The sequence below is a fragment of the Triturus cristatus genome, chromosome 1_2, assembly GCF_964204655.1.
Source record: "Triturus cristatus chromosome 1_2, aTriCri1.1, whole genome shotgun sequence".
Lineage (NCBI taxonomy): Eukaryota > Metazoa > Chordata > Amphibia > Caudata > Salamandridae > Triturus > Triturus cristatus.
Window position 1 is genome coordinate 553,625,768 of NC_140580.1, and position 17,250 is coordinate 553,643,017.

The following is a 17,250-nucleotide window of genomic DNA, read 5'->3' on the forward strand; positions in this document are numbered from 1 at the left end:
CCCATAATACAACCTCCATAGGAGAGGACTCCCTTTAAAGTCTACCCTCAGTAATTTTCCCTATTGACAATTTTCCATGTGCAGATTCCTAACAACCACTGAGGTATTGGACCCAGGTCCCTCCAACCCTTGGAAACGGACAAACCACAAAAATTGCAACTCGGCCAGTAATTTATATGATCACATGTCCATGAGGTCTAAAATGTGTTGACACTACTTTAAGGAAACTTCTGGGTTGCATTTGTGAATATTGTAGTAACTTGACAGGTTGCCATAACATGATGAACCTTTTTAGAAAAGGGACACTTAAAAGATGAAGAGGGGAACTGATCCATTGCATACAAATCAAATCCTTTTGAAAAGAGAAAAACAATAGGTTTATTGTTTAAATAGTAATATTACAGGGATGAATGATGAGATTCACTGGAATCAACTTAACTCTGTGAGATAAGAAGTCCTTAAGTGTGACTCCCTCTTACAATAATGAACACCCGATAATGCACATAAACATAAATTATCATAATAGCAAAAAGCATCCAATTTTTTCCCACCACCCAAATGCAAGATGTTCATAATGATGAACAATATGATGATATAGTTCATGCAATACATTGTGGTTTACCTGCACATACATAAATTAGATACAATGTTAACTAACCAATTAAGGATCTGATGATTGAATCGTTTTACACCTTTGTCTTCATAATGTTCAACATATTAATGTTATTGGACTTTTGAATTCATTTTTGCCTTATGTTACTTCATAATCTATGGACATGTCCCCACCCATTCCTGTTTATTTGATTATCCGAATTTGTTTATGATGAAAGACTATATCATTTGTTTGCAATGCTGTGTCCCCCACCATCAATTTTAATGTTTGCAGTGTGTGGTGTTCTTATTTGTTTCTGATGGCTACGTTATCTCAATCCTCCTGGTTTACAAGAGGCACAACAAGGAGTTGAAGGAAATTTGTGGAACAGTGTTTCAACTGATTTTAAGTCATTTACAGGCACTTCCAGGTTCTGTGTGTGTTCCAGGCTAAGTGAGATGGGACAATGTAACCAAACTTTAGGGGTAATCTGTAGTCCTGATGAAAGCAATGGACCCATAAAAGCCCCATGAGCATGGTTAAACATGTTGACGACAATAAGGCTGCGTGGAAATTTATATCCATACCTTAGTTACTGCCTGTTATACTGACTAGCATGAAGGGCAGCACCGAATAAACTACACTTCTGTCTATCTTGGGCAAGTTTTTCTGCAGTGCCCCAGCTCAGGGTCTTAATTTTTGTTTCCACAGTTTGCCTCTAGGTATTCTTTGGCCTTCCTTTCTTCTGTTTTCCTTCTAAAGTCCAGTGGACGGCTGTTCTTGTGAAGGAGCCTTGTTCTCTTCAGTTGGCACGTCGTAGCCATCGCCATATTTTTCTCGTAACGATTTTGTCTATGCTCACTTGCTGATGACCAGTTCCTATTCAGAGATGGTTCATAGCCAGAAAATGAGCACGAATCTTCTCAAGTTACTGATGTGAAAGATGGCAGTTTTGTGATGTCACTCTTCGTTATCCACCAGCATTCTGAATCATACACGAGTGTGGATATACCCAGCTCTGACAAAGCCTCAGCTTGGTGTTGGTGATGTACTGATATGGCCTCCACACATTGTTCAGCATCCTGAAGGCATTCATGGCTTTGTTCAGTCTGCTCTTGATGTTGCTGCCTGCCTGATGTCATCACGTCTGATAGTACTGCCTAGGTATGTGAACTCTTCACTCATGGTTAGGTACTCTCCATCTGCCTTGATTGGTGAGTTATTTGGGATGTTATGTGGCATGACTTCTGATTTCATCTTGCTGATCTTAATTCCCACTTGCTGTGCATAGATGTTGAAGCAAGACGTCTTTTCCTGCATATGCTGGTGTGTGAGTGAGGGGAAGCATGCTTCTTCCGCATAGTCATGGTCCTTCAATGTAGACAATAAGGTCAATCTGATGCCTCTGCCTTGGTCTTCTGTTGTGTGCCACATTACCCAGTTGATGTCTAGGATGAAGAGCAATGCTGACATCATGCGTCCCTGTCTCACACCAGTCTCGACTTTGAAGCTGTACTCACTATTCCCAACTTGCAGGTACAATTATCATAGAAGTTCTTGATGAAGAGAGCTATCTTCAGTGCTCAGTATACGTCAGAAGCTCTCATGGTGGATACTGTCAAAGGCTTTCTCAGAATGAATGAAGTTGATGGATAGTTTCTGCCACTCTGTGTACTGCTCTATGATGCTGCATAGAGTAAGGATCTGATCAACACACCCTTTACCCTTGTGGAACCCAGCATGGTATTCTCTTAACTGATTGTCCAAAGCATCAATGTGCTGCATAATGATTTTTGCTAGGATTTTACTCTGGATTGACAGAAAGGTGACTCCATGCCAGTTATTACAGTTAGTTAATGCTCTCTTCTTTGGAATCTTGACAATGATGCCTTGTTTTCTGTGATCCAGTACTTTCTTTCCCCCCCAAATCAATATAAACTGCTTTTGGAGCATCTTGGCTGATGTTTCAGGGTCTGCTGTGTACATTTCTGCATTCAGGTTGTCTTGGCCAGGAGCTTTTCTATTCTTGGGCGATAGGATGGCAGTGATGTTTTCTTCCTTCTGTGGTAGGGCGGTGTTCACATCCTAGTCTGTCTCTGCTTCTTGGCTGTCCTCCTTGCTTGTTGGTACTGGTCTGTTCAAGGCTTCTTTAAAGTGCTTGTCCCAGCACTCTTTCTGTTCTTTCTTTGTTGTGAGTAGTCTGCCTTCCTTGTCCATGACAGAGGTGTTGTATGTTGCATGAGATTTACCACTTACCCATTCTTTTCTCTGCTGTGTCTTGGTCCCCAGGTATGTTTCACTGCTTTTCATTTATATTGAAGAGACCTGTTCCCATTTCTTGTTGACTGTGTCTGCAGCGGACTCAAACTGATCTTCTGTGTCTGCCAGGAGATGGAACCTGTTTTTGATTTGTAAGACAAATGCCTTCTCGGTCTTAGGGTCCTGTAATTTTGCCACATCTAAGTGCTATCGTCCTGATGTTTTGCGTTCAGTTTTTGTGAGCTTCAGCTTCACAAGAAGGTCACTAGACAGTGACCATTGTCTACGACTGCTCCCTTCTTACTCTGACATCTAGTAATGAGCTTCTCCAGGTGCCACTTCTCAAGTGGGCAGTTTGGTTTCTGTCTCTGCCACTGGGGAAGCACTAAATTTGTTTATGAATATCACGGTGAGGGTAGAGAGTCCCTGATATGACAAGATAATTTTTATTGGAACTTCCACCAGTCTTTCTCCATTGTTGTTCGTTGTTCCACAACCTTCCTCACATGGCTGTGTGATGGTTCGTGTTGTAATTTCCCACTTTAGCATTCAAGTCTCCCATCACAATCTTCAGGTCATGGTCCGGCAAGGCTTTAAGCTCTGCTCGCATCTATTGATAGAATATGTCCTTGACTGTTTCGTCTGGGTGATTTGTTGGTGCATGGCACTGGAAAATGGTGGTGCTGTGTATTTCTTTTAACCTGGCTGTCACGAGTCTTCTGTTGACTAGCTTCCACTCAGTTAGGCATTTCTCTGTCCCCTTGCTCAGGGTGCTGACTAATCCTTTGTAATGTTCCCGATTACAGTACTGTCTCTCCTGTGGTGATTTTCATTATGCCAAATCCGGTCCACCTACTTTTGCGTGACCCCTAGGATTGTAGGCTGTAGCGCCTCAACTCGGATGGCATTTGAGCCAGCTTTCCTGTGTCATACATAGTGTGTATGTTCTAGAATCCAATTCTGGTCTTGCACTTGGCACTCAGAATTATGGTCACCTGGTCAGTAGTTTCCTAGCAGCTTTGACTACAGTCAATCATGTATGTCTCGTGCAGAGACTCTGGAAGTCCCTAGTGCCCAGAATATTTAGTAGTTCTTGCTTTTGTTTCCAAAACAAACATTTTCTATGGGATAAGGTTGTTAGATTTGTGCCCAACCTGGAGGACCAGTGGATTACAATTAATCTGGTCTCTACCCCTTGTCCTGTCCAGCTTAGGCGACCATGCCAGGAGACTAAGCTCTCGCCAGCATAGCTCTTCAGATCACTGAGACATGCAAGCCCCCCTACCAGTTCAAGGTGGCTATCCTCCATAAGCATCTACATATTTACTTTTTAACCATAACAGGAACACCCAAAATAAAGGAATACTTGGGTAGCCCTTTGGTATTTTTTATTTCACATATCTACCCTGAAAAGAAATATCTAGATACCCGCTCCACTGAAATTGAGTCCATCGTGCTTTCTAGGGAACAGAATGAGACCCAAGGATGAAGCATGACATCAATAAAGTGAATGATCTACGTACTAAGAAATAGTAAATATATGCTAAGTTTCCATCACTCCACTCTGGTTTTGCCCAATGATCCCTTTGTTAATTGATTGACTTAACCAGGAAGTAGCATCCTCTAACCTTTCCAATCCTCTCTTACCCTGTTCTTTTATGTCCCTCTACAAAGTCTATTTATGCTGGGACTATTTTGTGGTTTGGTGTGGAGTCTGCAACACAGACCCCTTACAAACCAAACTGTTGGATGCTTTACTGATTGCTTTGTCTTTGGACCAGCAATGTCTTGCAGTGGGCACCGCTGAAGGTTATTTGTCGGCCCTTTCAGCCTTTTTGTCTTTGCCGGACTAGCCGTCTTTGGGTAAATCACCTCTTGTGATGCTTTTTAGTAAATGTTTGAAACATGTGTTCCCTCCCAAACCATTTCAGTTTATGCTGCCACAGGGAACCTTTGTTGTGTCCGTATGTTGCTCATATTAACTCCCTTCGTGCCCTTGTACAGCTGCTCATTGCCCTTTCTGACTCTCAAAACTGTTGTTCTCATTGCAGTCACTTTAGTTTGTTGTGAGTGAGCTCCAAGCTGTCTCAGTGCAGCCGCCTTGTACCTTCTTTTTCCCAAACAAACTTGTGCTGAGAACAACAGTGGCCTTTTTGGCAAAAGTTGTGACTCGTTTTCACGTTGGGCAATCCATCACACTCCCAAAGTTCTGTGGTCCACCTCATCCTTTGAAAAGAGGAGAGACTTCTTTGGCGGTACCCCAAAAAAGACTAAGCTCTTATAAAGATTGCAACAAGGAGCATTAATTGGCCAATCAGATTTTTGTGGAGTTCTCTGTGACATATAAAGGAAAGGCTGTGTAGAAAAGAACTCAGTTGAGGTGGATAGTTCTCTGCATTAAGATCTACTATACCAGAAACAAGACACTGGAATATTTCAGACCTCATTCCAGTAAAGCTAAGGTTGCTACCACTGCATTGGCATGCTTGAGTGCCTGTCCTTGGCATCATTGCACACGTTCATATAGCACTCCTATCTTGACAGCCAGGTCCGGCGGGAAAGGCATTTTGGCCTCTCGTCCTGCAAAACTTTTGGTTTGAGCCCACTTCACAGACTCTCCACCATGAGAAGTATTGCTTTGTTATCTATTCTACAGGTGAGGAATCTGTGGTTAGAAGTATCAACCAAAAGAACAAGTCTATCTGGTGTAAACTCTGTATAACTACAGATTCCTAACTTTACTTCCATCTCCTTGTCTTGTCGAGTTGCCTCTTTTTAACACCTAAAAAGGTCCAAATTTAGAAATCTGCACATTGGTCCTTCCAGTTGTATTGTGTTCAGTGTCTGAGGGCCTGGAAAGAGTCAAGCAGGAAACTGACTGTCAGTGTGCATGGGTGGAGCTTATAAGTGGCTCAGCTCCATAACTTTGCAGTGGAAAGAGGATGCAGAGCCGCACAATGTCACCGAGCAGCACTCTGGAGCACTGCCGTGAACGTTTCCAGAGCCCGTCTGGTGCCTGGGGAATTTTCTACAGGTGAGGAATCTGCAGTTAGAGTATCCATCCGAAAGAGTCTTACTAAAGGTAAGTAACATTTTTATTAGTAGGTTGAGATAATTTTCATTGAACTTAAGTAGCTCTTGTTAAAGAAAAGTCTGAGACCCAGGTCTAGACGGTATCTGCTAATTTATTCACTATCTACAACTCATGCTTTGCTTTGACCACTCCGTGCAGTATGGCTTTTGTGTCCTTGGGGCTTCAAACTGTGACTCATTTTCTCCCCTAGAATCCTCCTTTTGATCTTTTACAGTGCCAGATATTTGTTTCTTTATTACACAAACCCTTCAGAGTCAAGTGGTTTAACCCCCTTTTGTCCTGACCTCTAGCCCCTAGACCTACTCGCCCCTTTCCGACTTGTGTCCTCTCATTTAATTCTTCTGCTCTTCATGTGCCCCAGATGGAGTTACCTAGATCAAATGCAGCTTCATGATATAAAGCACGAATTATGTTCTCCTGGCGGATCAGGCCTCTTTCACTTTCCCCCATGCAGCTCCTGACTCCTGACCTCAATAACAGCTCTGAGCTAACAAATAGAAAACAGTAGATTGAAAATCCAAAAATTGAAGGGAAAAAAGAGATGTTGGACCACCACATGTTGTAAACGTCTGCCAGTCTAGAGCACCCGGATAATAAAGGTCCTGGAATAACTCACTAGGCCTCGCGCTGCAGTCCAGTCCATGGTTTTCTCCTCTGCGCTTTGGATTTATCCACTTTTTGGCTATGCAAATCTTATTCCTTTCCTATCCGCCTGTGCGCTGCCTCTTTCGGAATCGTCGTTGTCTACCACTGCTCTGTCGCTTTTTGTCCCCCCTTGTTCTTGTTCTGTTTTTCAGTGCAAAGCCGTGGCATCCATGCTCCTAAATTCTGTGATGGTAGCATCTCTGCGTATGTGCCCCACATGAGGGGAATCTAGCGTGTCACAATGTGCGCATATGTTATGTCAGTTTCCTGAAGCTGCAGGCTCCATGCTGGATAGTGAGTATGAATGGCAGTGAAGGCCCACCCTTCCATTCTGTCCCTGCCACCCAAAAAGACAGCTCACAGGTGGTCATTACCATATCCCAAAACGAGTTTAGATGGATCACCTCTTCGTTGTAGAGTGATCTCTGATATTTAAATGTCATTTTACTCGTTTTAGATGTCCTTTTTGCAGTAATACAAAGCAAGACAACGTCCTACGAAGTGAGCCATGAGTAGCAGCTGCAGTCCTTGGCCACCCCTAATTCACGCCCATGCTCAAATATATTTTGAAATGCCTTCTCAGTTTTAAGGCTATTAGTGTCTGCAGTGGTGGCCATTTTGTAGAGCTCCCTGTAGATGACGGTCCACCCAGTGGCGGATCAACCCTAAAGGAGAGAACGAGTCTGCAGTTTTGATGTGATTAGCAAAACTGATTCCACAAACTGTTAGATGCAATTCAAATGCGATCATCCGGTTTAGTAAAAAGCGGGGCAAAATAGGTGGGCATAAGGGAGAAGATTCGTATTATTGCTCTATCAAGGCAATCTGCCACCTTCTAATTTTTAGCCCCCGTTCTTATGCAATGGATTAAATCAGAAGTATAAACTGATTAATTGGGGGTGTTTTTTTTTTTTATAATGAGTGATTGCCCTGGCCGACGCGTAATTTCTGCTCAAATGTTTGTCTCTCTTAAATATATATTGATGCAGCTTAGTGGCGATAATATCCAGGACTCGAATAGTCCTACATTTTGCAATGTAAGATTTAGGTCACTTTAATGTTCCGTCCATAAAAAGCTTTCCTTCTCAATGAATATATCTGTCTTGTTTCCATGGATATCGAAGGGCTCCAATAACACTGCACACTTCACGGAAGATTTTTAGAGCTTTCTTGCTGTCAGCTTTTTCAGTGCTAATAGTCCCTCCCACGCAGTTCATTATACATTTGCCTAAAAAGCATGCTTACCTATATTTATTTCTGTTTTCAATAAAGGATGTTCTTTTTAGAATTCATGGAAGTCTGCCTCCCCTTCTTTGCAGATTTTTTAAAGACCTCTTTTCTGCAGTTGAAACACGCCATAAAGCAGACTCGTTCTCTGTGTACTTTCAATCGACCTTTTCATATGAAGGTGCACGTAACTTATTGCTGTGAAACTTCAGCATTTTTGAGGCTTTGTATTTTTGTCAGGACTTGGCAGATTAAGTGGTTTGTTGATATTGCACGACACATTTCTTTTTTTCTGAGCATCATGTTTAATCTGTTCATGTTTATATGTTGCGTATCACACACGTTCGTTGGGATCTTTGCATTTTTTTTGTAGTTGGTGAAGTGCAAATTGGTTTCTAAACCAGAACGTCACCATGCATAATGCACGGTGATTGATGGGTGCAGGTGGGACCCACCGGCACTCATTTTTGGGCGCCGTTTCACATCAAACTTTGACCCAGAGAGTGAAAAACCCACAAGTAGGAAAGAAGAAGAGAAAGACAGGAAAACCTTGACAAAGGGAGAAAGGAGGAACGTGCAAAAGTAAGATAAAAGGACAGGAAGTGTCTGATGGTGGATTAAAGAAGAATGAGGTAGAATCAAGACTTCTCATACATTATATTGGTATGTGCTCGGGTTAGACCAATGTAGCGAAGCAGCTTATTTCTTACATTGTCCTATTTTTCAAAATAATATTTCTTCTGTGACTTTTTGCACATATTTGCGTGCACAACAATGTTGGATTTGTGGCTCGGAAACTACTTTCTTTACACATCTAGCTTGGCACAACATTATCACGATACCTCGAACATCCTACACCAGGCCCTTCTAGGCACTGTGTACAAATGCCGTTCTGTCTTCATCCACTGGGCGACAAGGCTATCGGCATATCCATAACTTTGCTAATCTATACACACATCGCAAGGCTGCTTTCTATATAAATAAAAAGCCTACCAAAAGATTAGCAGAGGAGGCACTTCAGGTGACACTGAGGGTCCCTACATGCTGAGACTTCACCCCGCAGCAGTCTGACATCTCGGTGAGGGGGTGTCCAGTACGTGACCAAGACAGGCTCCTACATTCTCTCCCGCCAGGTAATGGGGCTGGATCGTCCCTTGAGGGCACTGTTGGTTTCACACATATACACACTCTAGGTACACTTAGAGTAGGGTTCGCATAGTAGGAGTACGCCTGATTACTGCTTTGTTTATATGACTGCATATATACACTGTTTTAGCACCATGGTACAACTAGATCTACTATTTACACTTTTGGTGCTTGCAATCACTTTCATCTGCTTCTGTCTACTGATTCTCGCAGCACAAGTATTCTAAACAAGAATAACGTTGGTTCAATAAATATATTGAAAACGTCCCACTGTGTATTCTCTGTATATTTCTCCGAGCACGAGTGGCAAAGCAAAAGGTTTTGATCTGTTTCCACAATCCCTGTGGGGTCAGAGTTGTCATGTTCAGTGGTTGCCATAAACAATTTGCTCCCTGGTAAGGATAGGGGGGCTTATGGTGGCCCTGTGAGCTCGCTGGTCTCTAGGCCAGCATATCCCGTGGGAGGGCCCGGAATCAGTCTAGTCACCTCACCCAAAGTTTATGTTGTCCAACAAACATGCAGGTCCTACGGATTAGTGGGAACTACATGACAGTATTAGACACCCCAACTGTTGATTGAGCTGGCCGTGGCCATCTGAAGAAAACTTTGGGCCCCAGCACTTGGGGGCTGATTCAGAGTTTGGTGGAGAGGATACTCTGTCAAACTCAAGGACCATCTGCAAAATGTGAGGTGGGCAGACCTGAAGTTTGTCAACAGAACCTACTTTTGTTCCATTGTCGACCTACTCCAATGACATCCCAACAGAGTAGTGGCCGTGGAAGTTAGACATCCGACGTCCCCTCGATTTAGAGTGGATGGTGGATGTATTCTTTTTTCTGTCCATCACTGCCGGGTTAAACTTGACAGTGAGGGACAGTAAAAATAAAAACAAAATACCCGCATACCATTGGTGAAAACTCCCATGGTGTGGGGGCCTTTAGTTTTAGATTTTTCAAGGCCAAACTCCAGCTTTGTTTTTTGAAAAATTTAAAAAATGTGTAAACATTTCATTAACACCCATCATGTTTGATGTTTACAGCATTGAAAGAAACTGCAGCAAAAGCAGTTTCTGCTAATATTAATATTAAGAGTGAGCTACTCAGTCTTCCACCTCTCTTCACCCAGTGACTGACGGAGGACCATCTCACCCTTTTAGTGGCAGGAAGTACTATCACTTTTAGCCAAAGGTGCTGTTGAGAGGGTGCCAGCGCCAGAAGAAGGACCTAGTTGTTATTCCTGCTACTTACTGGTGCCTAACAAGGACGAAGGTCTTTGGCCTATTCTAGATACACGCCCCCTCAAAGTCTTACTCTGGAAGGAAAAATCTAAATGCTCGTCTGCCTTTGACCGTGGAAACTGAATGGTGGTGTTGGACCTGCAGGACGCCTATTTCTAGGAGCATTTCCAGTGCACTGTGCTCCTCTTTGGTGTAACCAGTGCCCCTCGAATGTTCATGACATTGATGGCAATGGTGGCACACGCCTTCAGAGGTCAGTGGTGCCAGTCTTCTCCTTCCTTGACAACTGTCTATTGAAGGCGGGCTCACTGCAGGCAGTCGTCAAACACCTCCAGACAATGGTGAACATCCATTGATCTCTGGGGTTCACTTTAAACATGCTAAAGTCACATCTGACTCCTTCTCAGATGCTCCCCTTCATCAGAGCCATTCTGGACATGGTTCGGTTTTGTGCCTTTCCCCCAGGAAGGAGTCCAGAACATTCAGGCTATGAGTATGCTCCTGGTAATAGTGCTCAATTGTATGGGAAATATGAAAAAGGTACTTTAGGAAGTCAGCTGATTTGTTAGAAGTAGATACTGCTTTGCTGTAACCTCCCCTTTTATCTGCTCTTTTACAGTAATGATTTCTGCTGAGCTCCCTTTGGATGCTGATGAGCAGAGCAGCAACCTCCTGATAACCTTCCTGAAGTACAGCTCCATTGTCATGCAAGACACAAAAGGTAAGTTGGTGGCAACAAGTCAGTTATATTGGGCTTTCTCGAGAATCTCGGCAATGAAAATGCATGCAGTACTGAGTTTTGGTTGCCTCCTGAATCAATTTGAGGTGTCTGTGTTTGCCATACTCTATATATTTTCATATTTTCTCTTTCTGAATTGTATATTAAATCACTGAATGTTGAAGTCTAACAGAATAAACCCTTAATTTTAGCGTACTTCTGTCTTCCTTCTTAAAGCCACATGTCTTATTTTTGTTTATCCTGTATTCATTCTAAACATATATTGGGAGAATGGGATAGACAGGAGTTAGTTGTTCTATAAATATTCTATCAGTGAAAGCAACCAGTGATTATGTCCAGCTCCTCTAAGTCAAAGGTTTTTGTGGTCTTAATCATGTAACTATAACCCAAATATTTCAAAGCCAGTTTAATAAAATATCTATATGTGTGGTTTATATAATCATGCAATGTTGTTGGTGCACTGACTCCAGATGTGTGGTAGGTATGTAACTTGAAGATTCTTTATGATCTTATGTAGAAAAGTTAATTTTCTCTTCTTTTCTTGCAGATGAACACAGACTTAACAGTGGTAAACTATGTCTGATCATTCTGACCTGTATAGCAGAGGCAAGTTATGTGCAACTCTCCTAAAACAAAACTGTATTTCTTTCATATGATACACAGGGCCACTGGAATTATGTGGTATGGGAGGGCCAAATTATTTAGCAGGTTTGACTAAATTATGCAGCAAGAAAATGCAAATTATGTGCCATAATCCAGCAGATTTCTTTTCATAGTATTACCTCATTATTGTCTCATTTTTGCTCTTCTTAACACTTTGTGAGCAAAGCTTTCACCTCACTAGTACCAGTGTGACACCCAAGTAAAGCAATAAGCAACAGAAAGTTGACCAGTCAATATTTGCGAAGGGCATTTCGGTGTGTGGGAACACCTGTTGCCACATTTTTAGTAACGTTTGACCCATAATAACTTTTTTTGTTAAAATCTGCAAATTATGCAGCAGATGATGAAATATGTGGCAAATCACTGATTATGCGGAAAATGCTGCAGCAGCAAATTGCAGAATACCAGTGGCCCTAAATGATATGTATATGTATATATCGATAACTTTGGCGCTGGTTGACGAATCTTCGCGAAATTTTCAAAACTTATGGCCCGCTCCGGTCTGCTCCTATCCTGAAAGTTTCGGTGTGATTAGCTAAGCGGGGGCCGAGAAAAAAGGGGGGTCCCAAAACGTGTTTTCTCCATGTTATTTCCCATAGGAAACTGTAGACACGACTACAGCCCGAACTGCTGAACGGAATTACATCAAATTTGGCAATAATGTAGCCCTTGGTACAGAAAGAGACCTTTTCATTAAATGGTGTAAATCCAATCAGTAGTTCCTGAGAAATTAAAATAATAGAGGTTACAGCTGAAACTGCTGAACGGAATTACACCAAATTTGGCAAAAAGGTAGCCCTTGGTACAGAAAGAGACCTTTTTTTAAATGGTGTAAATCCGTTCAGTAGTTGCTGAGAAAATTAAAAAAATAAAAGTTTCGATATCTATGGCTGCGGTGGATCCGTGCACCCTGCCGATCACGAGCTGCATTCTAATTGGCTGTCAACACTTCAAACCAGGAAGTGTTTGTAGGAAGGTGGATATCTGACTATGGTTACCCCCAACTTTTTGCCTAGTGTCTAGCTGGCTTTTCGACTTAGTTGGCCTGCGATCCTGCCATTCAGGGTCTCAGGCTGTCTGCTCTCTCTTTAAAATGGACTCCATGTACCCTAGGTACATTCCCAATTGGTAAGGATCACCTTATTGGACCCTGTACAGTGTACCCTAGGTACCCAGGGCATAGGTGTACCCTAGGCCTCCCAGGGGCTGCAGCATGTATTATGCCACCCCTGGTCTGGCCTTCCAATCAGACACAACTGGCTGATCACTCAGCTGGGGCAAGGTCGTGTAATCACCCCTTGCTTAGATATAGTATGCCTATATCTACCCTTATATATAGACACATGTGTACCTATCAGTCACTCCTATGGCAGGCCTTAACAATCCTGGAGGCAGAGTGCTTGGTAACATGTGAGATGGTGCTCTAGCATGAGCTGAGCCTGTCTGCAGCTTTCGGAACCATGTCCTTATAGCTGTTCTATGATATACCCTACCATATACTCTTAAAGTGCCTTATAATCTTAAACGGTTATGGTAACTATGGTTTGGCTTTATCGAAACATGTCGTGTAAGGTGTCTAACACTGTGGAATAATACCCCCATACCATTTCTGGTGATGAGGATATTATTCCTCCCTTCTAGAGGGAGAGACATGTTAAAATCCTACTTTGCTGTTTAACTCTAACCAAAGCCTCCGCATCACAAAATGGATGCTGCTGCCACAGACACGAGTCTGACCTCCTGCTGCTGGGAGGGATCCTGGCAAGGGAGGCTTGGACAATAGGTTTCCTGCTTGGGGAGGTGCTAGCACCTCCCCAGACAGACTTTAGTGTATTGGGGCAGGGAGGGCTGAAAGGAATGAGACATGCCTGGGGCACACAAGGTGCTCCATGCATAGTTCAGTTCAAACCGGTGCTGGGGCACTCCAGCCCCAGCTCTGGCGCGAAACTGGACAAAGGGAAGTGGTAGTAACCACCCCCTCCCAGGTCCCACCCATAAGGCGTGACCTAGCAGGTATCCCAGCCCCCCAGATTAGTATAAGAGTGGGAGTTGGGCCTCAAGACTTTAGATTATCCTGAACCTGCAAACTTGAACAGAAACTCTGGACCTTCGACATTTGACGAAAGAAGAAGACTGAAGAATCTCCCTTGTGGCCAAGGAGTGGCTACCCTGTGCAAACAGGCACCATCAAGAGACTACCCTTTGCTTTGCTAAAGTTCTACGAGGGACCGACTGCAGAGCCCGACCAGAGCCTTGACTTCCAGACTTCTCCGACCCTGATCCACATCCACAGCAGAGCTGAGATCCGTTGAGGCGACGAGAGACGTGGGACCGGCTACCTGGGAAAAGTGGCTAGTATCTTCAAGCGCAGCTTCTGAGGCACCCTCGAAGTTGTGCACCGGGGATTGAGAAGCCCCAACCCCAAGCACCATCTGCACCGAAGACCAGCCCCCCACACTCCACGAGTCCTGCGTGGGGCCCTTCTGCATTTTCCTGCTTGCCGCGTCTGTCCGGTTGCTTGCCCGCTGGCTAGTGGCCTTTGTGACGACGCATCCCGTAATCTTCAGCGCTGGTTTGGCTCCTCCAGACTGGCTCCTGCTCCTTTGAAAAAGAGAAGCATCCCAGACCTTCCTGGTCTGCACCAGAAGCAAGTCCTCCGTTCTGCGTGGGTTCCGCTTGCCAAGGCTTGGTGAGTCCTAGTCCAACTTCGACGCCGCCGACAGCAAGAGCCTTCGTGGGACAGCTCGCCTCCTGGTCCTGGTCGTCCTCGACGCTTCCTGGTCCTTGTGGCTGCAGCGACAAGCTTCACCTTCACCTGCAATCTTCACGACATCGCCTGGTTCCTTCCTGGTTCCACTTGGTCACTGGCTAGTGACCTTGACTCTGTCCCTTCTGCTTGCAGGTCTCCTCTCTTCTTGATCCCAGCCTTGGGATCCACCGGACACTCTTCACTGACTGCCTGTCAGCATCTTTCTTCAGGCATCCATAGGAGTCGACGACGAAACCCGACGCAACTTCACCCCTATGCACCCGCAGCCTGTGGGCTAGGTAACTTGGGTACTCCGGTGCTCATCAGGATAGTGACTATCCTAGTGTCTAGTTTTCCAGTCTCGACTTCCTAGCTACTCCGGAAGTGTCCTAAATCTATCTATTTCTAAACTGTACTATTGCTAGTGACTTTTACGCATTACGCGTGAGTGTTTCCACTCTGCACCTGAATCCCGTGGGCCTCCCACTTCCTAACCTTTGGTAGTATAGTGTAGCCCCAGCGATTCCCTAGGCCTAGGCCTATCCTATTTCCGTGACAGTGGTCCTTATACCACTTACTTAGTATATGGTTTGCGTGGCCCCTAGGGCCTAACTGTATTACTTACCTGTGTGACTTAATGTATGCATAAATAAGACTGTGTTGTACTTACCTCTAATCTCATAAAGAGTGCTGAGGGTTTGACTAGAATAAATACACTTTATTTTATATATATATCTGTTGTGGTGTCCTTTCATTTGGTATTCAAGGGATTATATATGGTATCACAGCTGGCTTCACATGCCATTCAGAGTTTAGCCTAAGACTGCTCTTGTCCATGCTACCACTAGGATAGCTGGTCTATAAGGTTGACTTTACAACCAATCACCATAAGGGTATTTGGACTGATATAAGGTGTACACTAGAACTAGTGACATCATACATCAGGCCAACTTCTCACAGTGTTGGCAGCCATCTTGTGCCTCGGTAGAACCGAGGTACTAGAAAAGAGAAAAAGAAACGCGCAAAACAAGAAAAGGGGGCAGGGTAGAAACACCCTGACCCCCTAGGCCTGCTCAGGGGGTCCCACAAGGACCCCAGGGCCCAAAAAAGCATTTTTTTTAAAAAACAAATCGGCTGAATTCGCGCTGGGTGTGCAAATCCGGCCGAGAAAATAAAAAAAAACTTAGCGGGGGCTCCCGCGCTTCATTTAATTGAAGCTCCGCAGCCCCAGGGACCGCCATCCCCCGGGGCTCGTTTTTTTTTTTTTTTTTTACAGTTTGGGGGGCCTCACTGCCCACCCGCAGCCCCAGGGACCGCCACCCCCTGGGGCTTCTTTTAAGAAAAAAATATATACCTTTGTGGGGGGGGGGGCTTTCCCCCCCACACGCCCTGGGGACCGCCACCTCCCCGGGGCACTAATATTTAAATTTGGGGGTCCGTAACGGACCTCCGAGCCCCATGGACCACCACCCCCCAGGGCTTTGCCAATGTTGGGAGGGGGGCCGCGCAGCCCCCCCCTCCTGGAGCCAGTGATGGCCCTGGGGACCGCCACCCCCCAGGGCCGGCTCCTGCAGTGTCCCGGGGTGCCCGGCCCCGGGACACTGCAGTTTGCCATGGCATATCAAACTCTGGTTTGGATTTTGGAAGAGAGAGCAGGGAACCTGCTCTCTCTTCCAAAAACCAAACCAGATTGCTTTTCCACACGTGGGGCTGCATCTTAGCAGCTCCCCGTGTGGAAAAGCAATGCCGGCTCCCGCAGGAGGCGGGGAGCCGGCTGGAACTGTGGGGGCATTGGGGCTCCCCCCATGGTCCTCAACGAGAGGCCAGGCCCCGGGGGATGGGGTCCCCGGGGCTAACAGAGGCCTCAGGAGGGGGGCCACGCAGCCCCCCTCCTTTATAAATAAAGATATATATATATATATATATATATATATATATCACACCACATAGAGGTCCGTTGTTGGAGAAAGGCATTTATTCATGGCACACGGATATTTACTAGGCCTGGGCAAAAATTTCGTTCCGTTCGCGGAAATTGCGATATTTTGACATTTTTGCGTTCCGCGGAGAGCGCGAAGATGTCAAAAATTCCGGTTTCCGCAGCTTGGCGATAATTTGTTTCTTGCTCGCGCTGTAAAATGATACATTCTCGCGCGCGCGCGATCGCCTTACCTGATTCCCTGCGTTCGCCGACAAGTTTTCTTGATCCGGTCGCGTTCTCCATGAGATGTTGTATTGTTTTTAGCCATTTGCGCTGTCTCGCGACAGTTCGCGCCCGCAGTGACGTCATGCGTCGCGCGATCACGTCTTTCTTCTCGCGATCATGCACCGCGAGAACAACTCAAAACAAGATGGCCGCGCCCGCAAGCAGCCACATGGGTAAGTTGGCGACCCGCAACCATGCAGAAAATCGCGCGAACATGCCGGAAAAAACCTTCCGCATCTTCGCGATATTTCTGCTTGTTTGCGATAATTTTAAACATTCTCGCGATAATTTGCGAAGGTTAATTCCGCAAATTCCGCCCACCCCTAATATTTACAAGACCAGCAATGAATATACTCATGGATATTAGCATTGTGCAGGTAAACAGAAAAGGATTTTCCTAATTGCACCTCCGAATAACTTACCTGCATTGTGGGAAATGAAGTTCGAAACAGCTTGGTCATGTGATTTAATGACTTTTTAAAAACACGTACTTTGCACTATGCAAGCTTAACAGCTTTCACCTGTGATCAAGGCGGCAGAGATCGCTGAAACGCGTAAGGAAATGGAAGCGCGAAGCTGTTTGTGCCATGAATAAATGCCTTTCTCCAACAACGGACCTCTATGTGGTGTGTCATATTATGTTTGTGGGCGACTCCGTGCCCACTATGAAAGAGGTCACCCTGAAGGGTCGGT

At 44.8% G+C, this 17,250-nt stretch overlaps 1 protein-coding gene across 2 annotated transcripts in view; it reads left to right on the forward strand.

The window, feature by feature from the left end:
• ARMH3 (armadillo like helical domain containing 3) overlaps positions 1-17,250 on the forward strand; it is a 772,183-nt gene that overhangs the window by 369,989 nt on the left and 384,944 nt on the right. For both annotated transcript variants that reach the window (XM_085606447.1, XM_085606449.1), the window contains 2 exons: positions 10,820-10,921; positions 11,487-11,545. In XM_085606447.1, the coding sequence (XP_085462573.1) occupies positions 10,820-10,921; positions 11,487-11,545 (161 nt within the window). The remainder of the gene's footprint in view (positions 1-10,819; positions 10,922-11,486; positions 11,546-17,250) is intronic.